Below are 7,784 nucleotides of genomic sequence, written 5' to 3'. Positions count from 1 at the left end.
TGTTTCTAGAAGATTCATTGGTTCAAAAAAAGAGTTGTGATCTTCGCCATTAATCCAGATGCCTTTGATGCTTTCGGTTTGCCTTATCCACTGTGCAAGAGGCTCTATAAAGAGCGCGAAGAGTAGTGGTGAAATTGGACACCCCTGTCTCGATCCACACTCTAATATAATAGTATCTGAAAGGTACCTGTTTATTTTTATCTGGGCTGATGGTTTATTATATAGCGTACGGATGCTCTTAACAAATTTTGTGTGCATGCCAAATTTTTCAAGTACTATGTATAAGAAGGGCCAAGTCACTGAATCAAAGGCCTTCTTGGCATCCAGACTAACCAAGAAGGCTTCAAGTTTGTTCTGCTGGATATGGTTTAATATGTGCAATCAAATTTGATTTCTGTTCCCTTTTATGTTGTGTCTCAAGATCTTTTAATTCTTTATTAAGGTTTATTAGTCTTAATTGTTTTTCTTTCTTTTCATAGGCACAAAAGGATATGATCCTCCCCCTAACGACTGCTTTTAAGGCATCCCACACTATAGCTGAGTCAACTTCCCCTTTATCATTTTCTTCTAGAAACATTTTTATTTCCTCTCCCATTTGCGTCTTAAATTGTGGGTTGTTTAGGATACTTGTATTTAGCCTCCACAGTGTTCTTCCCGGGTTATCATTAATATGTATAGTGCATGAGAGAGGTGCTCCTTCCTGCTTTACATTCATACTGTGTTTGATCACAGTCTATGTCAAAGTTGAAGAAGCTATTTAAAAATTTGTGTTTTAAAAAACTATTTTACCTTCTCTAACATAAGGGCGATATTTTAAGATGATGTTATGACATACTTAAGATATTTTCAATTTTCCTGGAATGAAGGGACAAATAAGTATGTCTCAGCCTCTAAGCCTCAACATGTGTGTGTGCATTTGCCTAGAGGATGCTTGCTGGAAAGTATCCTGTAAAATCAAGTTAATTTTGGGTGCTGTAATGAGGGAGAGAGGACAGACCAACTCCTACTGACTTCTGTTTAGTTGTAGCCTGCAGTGTATCTAAAACTGAAAGAGTATGTGAGTGGGTGGGTTTTTGTTTGGGAAGGATAGGAGCCTACATGTATTTGTGTGAGCGTGTGCTTGCAACAAAGCAGCAGGGAGAGAGTGCATATGTGTTGGAGAGACAGAAACGAACACAGTGATAAAGAGACACATGACACTCATTCAGAGAGAGAGAGAGAGAGAGAGAAAGAGAGAGAGATGTCTCACACATAAATCCCCGTTGAGACCAGATTGAAGTAGGTTACAAGCTTTATCGATTTTGACAGTACGAGTGTGTGTGTGGGTCTGTCATAGGTTACTTTCGGGGACAAATTTCAGACTAAAGACCAGTTAATTGGGGACGGGTTGTCCAACTGTGGACAAAAGCCAGGTCCCCAATTGGGAAAAAGCTGATTTTTGGGTCAGTGGTTGAGGTTAGGGTTAGGCAAATAGTGGTTATGGTTATGGTGAGGGTAAGTCTCCAGGAAATGAATGTAAGTCTATGTAATGTCCCCAAAAGTGACCTAGGACAACATGAGTGTCTGTGTGTGTGTGTGTGTGTGTGTGTGTGTGTGTGTGTGTACCATCTGTCTCCCACTCCTCTCACTGAGACACTAATTACAGGACTTTACACTTCGCTCCACCACACTCATCATTGGCCCGGCTACACACTCACACACACACACGCACTGAGATGCAGCAGCGGTCAGGGATTGTGGGACTTCTTCTACTTTCTGTGTACATTTTCTCTCTCATCTTCCTCTCTCTTTTCTCTCTCTATGCTCTCCTTTCCTGCTATGATTTGCCATCTCATCTCCTCCTCTTTTTTTTCACTCTGTCTCTTATTCGTCTTTATCAATTTAGGTAGAGCATGGATCAATGATACCTAATTAGGCTGCATTCTGTTATTGATAACACGCACAGTAAGAGGATGAAACATTAGAAGAGACAACAGTCTCATTGAGTGAGAAAAAAGGAACACTGGTAAAAAAAAAAAAAAAAAAGAGAGAGAAAAAGATTTTTGATCTTGTTTTCAATCAGCGCAGAGAGGGGAAAGAGATAAAAGGGAAATGAAGAGAAATTAAAGAGGGGAATCCTATCTTATTCTTTGCCAGTGTGTACAACTCGTCATTAGCATAAATTCCAGGTCACCCACTTTCTCTGGCAAAGAAACGGGTGCCACAGTGGGGAGACGCTTTCTCTGACATAAATTTGAGCTTTTATGAATAGTGCAGTAGCAGGTGAGTTAATGAAGTGGGTATGTTTTTGAAATTCAGAGGGGATCAAGTCCTTTTAACTGTGATCTTTTCCACCAAACAATATTGTCTATTGGGGAGAAGCATTAAGTAATTCCTGATGACAGCTTTTTATTTCAGTTTAATTATAGTTCATATTCCTGAGTTTGGATGTATGTAGTGTGTTTATCTTGCTAGTGTAACCCTTGTTACAATGTAATAACAGAGCACAGGTAAGTAATAGTCAATAGTAATAACTGGACCAGTCACAGAAGACACTAAGCTTTTAAGAGCCAGTATTTTGAACATCAATAATGACGCAGACAACAATGGTTTGAATGTTTGTGGCCACTTGTTATTTCAAGCTAAACATATAACAAACTAAAATAATAAAGCCGGCTAAATAAAAATAAAAGATACCCTTTGTTCCCAAAGGTAGTCCTTACTGCGTTGGGGCCCTTTTCCGACCAAATGTCGGTATATCACTGTTTATTTTAGTCCTACCGCACAGTCCGTGATAAAGGAGAAACCAAGGAACCCTGCACGCATCTCAGGTTCAATACCAGTGGTTCCGTTCAGCTCACCACCCAGTTCACACTGGGAATCTCTGTGTCTAGGGATCTGAAGCCTTGCAGGAGTCTGGCAGGAAGTACTGGCTGCATCCCCTTTTTCTTTATGGTACTTTATGGTACCACCAAAAACCTGACCTAGAGACAGGCCAGATGAGATCCAAATATCTCATTACATTCATACTGTCTGCATAAATCATGTTCATTTTCTAATCTCCCATGAATTATTACCAATTAATAATAATATTTTGTATTAATTAGTTCAAATCATGTTCTCAAAAAGGTTTAGTTGTACAACAAAAATATATCTTTAGTTTCAAGTGTTCATTTGTAGTTGTGTAACTATATATACATTCAAAGTGCTTCTTATAATCATGTTCAAATACACATTAATAACCATTTCCAAATACTCAAAATTATGTGGTTACATAAGTAACTGACAAAAGTACATTTTACAAAAATAAAATAAAATACCATGGAGTACCCCTTTAATTTGGTCAAAATTGCATCAAATGCAGTAAACATTTATAGTAACGTGAGGCATTAAGGCTTAACGTGCTTAATTGTCTCTCCTTGCACCGATAACACTGAGAGATTGAACTAAATATTAACCTCTTTAATTACCATAAACATAAAATAAACATAAATTGCACGTAACACCAAATAATCATGCCAGCTATGTGGCTAGGCTCAAGTTAATACGCTATTAGCATCACAAAACAGTCTCAGATAGAGCACTATTAGCACCTTTTAATGGCTATCAGCGCTAATTAACATAAATATCAGCTGCCTTACAGTCATCTTAACAGGTTTTATAGTGTTTTCACTCACCGCTGAGTCAAAGTTTGAATGAGCTTTACAATCTTAAATGTAACAGTATGGCGGTCAGCAACTTTTTAACATCATCGAGAATTAATATTACTTCGTTCAGAAGATAATTTTTAGTTTTTATCCAACGGATGACAAAAAATTTATTTTCTCTATGTCCCAACAGCACTCATGGTAGCCAGCGTGGGTTGTTTCATAAAACAGGAAGTTATAACAGGAAGCGGAACTAAGGCCGATCACCTGGGGCTTGTGGGGTCCATTGATTTGTTATTTGGGGATCTTGTCATACTGAGCTCTTCACTGCTGCTTGGAAAACACAATGTTGGCGGTGTTTCTCCCTTTATGCGCATAGTTTCATGATTTTAAACAACTTTTAACAGATATAGTCATTTATATGAGTTAATTGAATGATATTTACTCCAAATGTTATTTTTATATCAACACTTTTTAATAGTTCTTTGTACTATTATTTTCTTAGTGTATATATTCAACCTAAATTAATTATTTATTTTTTTCAAAATAAAATGAATTGTTTTTAAGGATTTTAATGACTTTCCAATGAATTATTTACTTCTCAATTAAGATGAATTATTTTAAAGGGATAATTCTAATATTAAAGAGTGAAGTTTTAGAGCTTGGGCTACACTAGCTATCTTTGCATTCTGCATTCTGTATTCTTCTTTTCAAACAGCTGTCTGAGTAATTTTAAAACAAAACTGAATTAATTAAAGAACCACCACCCCTCTTACCTTTTTTCTGTGGTTTTCTAGGCAACTATGGTGAAAGTGGGATGGAGGCGTTCAAGGACATGGCAGCCAAGGAGGGCATCTGTATCGCCCACTCTGGTAAGAGACTTGTGTCAAGACAACCACAGTAAACTAACAACATTATTCCCAAACATTACAGAAATATGTATTCAAGTAATAAACTAGATTTAGTTTTCATTCAGACATCACAGCAGTAGAGTGCAAGTATAACTGGTATTTAAAGGTCTGCCAGCGTTTTTGCCCATTTACTACCTCTTACAGCTAATTTTGTTAAACACAGAGACACTGATGTCAGACATTTGATGGCTATCGCTGATTACAAACATACCCTAAATATAAAGACACACATTTGATAATAAAGGTGGGATTGTACATAGATTTAAGGTTTTAAATTCCTTGAGAGGACTTCCATTTATTTCACACTGTGTCAAGTGGTTAATTCTTGAGAACAATGAAATATTGAAACTAAGAAACTGACACAAAAATCAAATGAATGAACATGAAACAACTGAGATATCACAAGAGTCACAGTGTTTGCATTTGTCTGACATGTTTGCTTCAGGCAAAATCTGGAGCAATGCTGGAGAGCAGAGCTTTGACCGGCTGCTGGAGAGACTGAGGGCCCACCTGCCCAAAGCCAGAGTGGTGGCATGTTTCTGTGAAGGCATGACTGTCCGCAATATCCTCATGGCCATGAGACGTCAGGGACTGGTGGGCGAGTTCCTTCTCATCGGCAGGTCAGTGGAGTGGATCATATAAAAACAGTAAAAATCCTTTGGAACAAATCTGTTTTTCAATGAGTAGGTTCTGTGTTTATATAGCCAGCAACTATATTCAACTGTGTGATCCACTGGGGATTGTAACCATGGATGCTTTGGAGGGCAGATGGAGAGGCTTTGTGCTCCTCTCTAAAATAACCCTCTTATGAGAGCCATTGATGATTATAAACATGTAGCTATTAACCTTAAAATAAGACTCCATCTGGTATATATGTATAAACATATTTCAACCCAGTTTGTTGCATAAAATGTGCATCCAGCCGGTGATTATCAAAAGTAACTTAAACCTGGTCTTTGACCAGCGGTGCTGCTTGTGTGCTCCCATGTTTTTTGAGTTATTCCTCTCACATCCTCTGGTGATTGTGACTGATTGCGCCATTTGCTTCGAACATTGCCTGACTGAAAAAAAAAAGATGAGGTTTAGTTATTTCCTGATTTTGTGACCTAATGTTTTTATTAATCACTATGAAGTAAACTGATGATAAGGCTAATAGACCAATCACTGCAATTAGCTGAGCTGAGTTTGACAGATCCAGACACTTCTCCATTTGTGATTGAGTTACTAGATTACTGTTTATGTCATTATTATGCAGTAATTTCTTTTGACGTTAGTGGAGGCGGTCATTATTTCAGTGGAGGTTGCCTGGCTCTGCTATAAACAGGAAAATGATATATACAGTAGTAGCCAGGGCTCCACATGACCAGGTAGTTTATAATTTGTGTGTGATAAGCCTGCTTTGTTTTTTTTCAATGACATTATTTTTTAAGAAGTAACCTTTGAGTCTTGTTAGTGGAAAAACTATAGATTTCTGCCCTTCCTCCCCAGGTCACAAACACAGAGAGGCATAGTGAAATGTGCTAAAATTCTATAAAAAAAAAAAGACTATGCACCCATCCTGTACAGCAGGCAACATTGTTACTCTTTATATTGTACGTTCACAAAAACTCACTCAGACACACATGCTGCTTTGGATTTTTGAGGTGGTTTTCACATTAAGCTTGCTCTCACTTAGAAGATTTCCACCTACAATTCACTTGCAAAAATAACCCTCCAAATGGACTGTTTTTATCTACATCTGTGCATGTGTAGATTTGTGTATGTGTGTGTGCGTTTGCGCGCGCATGTATGTATGTGTGCATATGGAAGATGCTTCTAAGCCTCTTGAGTTTTGGTTGCCATGCCAACTGTGTAATTAACATAAGATGAATAATGATTTTAGCACCTATGCCAGCCAATATGCACAGAACAAAATAGACTGGAAACATTATCGTGTGATTTCCATTAAAATGCCACAAATATAATTCTATTCAATTCTATTCTGCTCTTCCCCCCCAGTGATCTGCGCTGTGTAACTAAATCATGGTAGCCAGCATCATTTTTGTTGTTGTGGCCACCATGATGCTCATTATCATCATCATGCTCATCTTACTCATCATCATCTTCATCTACACCATCATCATCATCATCACTCTGCTGAGACTGAGGTAAAGTTTTAAACCATTACTTCATAAAGTGTGTTGTACATTATGTTAATTGAGTTGGACTTGCCATTAGTGATGAAAGTGTGAGGAGAGAAAGGCCATAAAAACAAAAAGGTCCTGCCCTCATAGAATTAAAGGGATGGATCCACTTAAGTCATAACTTTGATATTCTGTCATTGTTTAAGTTGTTTTTAAGTTATGACTATTTATAATACAGAGGGTTCAATGGATAGTGTCAATTAAAATAATTCTATGCAGCAACACATCTGTTTTGAGTGCTGGCCCAAAGCTACAAAACCGAGGAGAAGCCCACAACAGTGCTCTCCCCTCCTCTAACAATTATTTACATACAATTACTTACATTTTCTGCTTCCACATCCACATTGACAGTGGCAAAAAAAAAATTGACTGAAGCTCTTAGCTGATTTTAATTAGTGGTTTTAAAATGGTTTTATTAATTTTTTAGTTTGTTCTTATGCATTCCCTGCCTTGTGTGTTTACCAGCTTTTTTGAGTTTTATGGTTTTATTTTTTTTAACTCTCGGCGTTCCTATGCCTACTCACCTGTAGCCTGGGTGCCCCAGCTGCATCAGTCTAACCTAGAAAATCGAGAAGCTACAGAGCCAAATCTCTTATACCCTCATTCAATTAAAGGATGGACAAATGCTCGAAAAGACTCTTCTGTGGTCTGGTAACACTGTTGGGGATGAAGCTCCCCTGCCCAAGTTACACTCCATGTCGATACTTGACGAGGATCCATGGATTAAACTGGGCGCCAAGCCAAAATCACTGCCGGCTTGCTCGACACTACTTCCCACTGAGCAATGGTCTACTGTCCATGGTGGAGGGAGACCCTGCTCACCACACACCAGCCAGGAAAGGCTCCTGCTATCAAACAGATTCTCTGTTCAATCTTCAGGAATCAGCCCCACCTTCCCCGGCTCCTACCACGGCATCAGCAGGGAGCAGCAGTAGCATGACAGCTCAAACCAGCCCATCTTGGATAAGTTACCAGCCCACAGGCACCAGCAGCCTTTCAAATGCTTGTGCCTGTCCTGTGATGGTGAGTTCCCATATGGGAAGGTGTGGCCGATGTCAGCGGGG

General features: G+C 38.6%; 1 protein-coding gene across 2 annotated transcripts in view; it reads left to right on the top strand.

The window, feature by feature from the left end:
* Window positions 1-5,068: 5,068 nt before the first annotated feature.
* Window positions 5,069-7,784, top strand: part of grm5b (glutamate receptor, metabotropic 5b) — a 55,561-nt gene continuing 52,845 nt past the window's right edge. For both annotated transcript variants that reach the window (XM_044353265.1, XM_044353264.1), the window contains exons 1-2: window positions 5,069-5,157; window positions 6,536-6,684. In XM_044353265.1, the coding sequence (XP_044209200.1) occupies window positions 6,560-6,684 (125 nt within the window). In that variant the 5' untranslated portion in view covers window positions 5,069-5,157; window positions 6,536-6,559. The remainder of the gene's footprint in view (window positions 5,158-6,535; window positions 6,685-7,784) is intronic.

This window comes from Thunnus albacares, chromosome 6 (assembly GCF_914725855.1).
Source record: "Thunnus albacares chromosome 6, fThuAlb1.1, whole genome shotgun sequence".
NCBI lineage: Eukaryota > Metazoa > Chordata > Actinopteri > Scombriformes > Scombridae > Thunnus > Thunnus albacares.
Note: the sequence above shows the minus strand (reverse complement) of the source record. Positions and strands in the feature narration are given on the sequence as shown.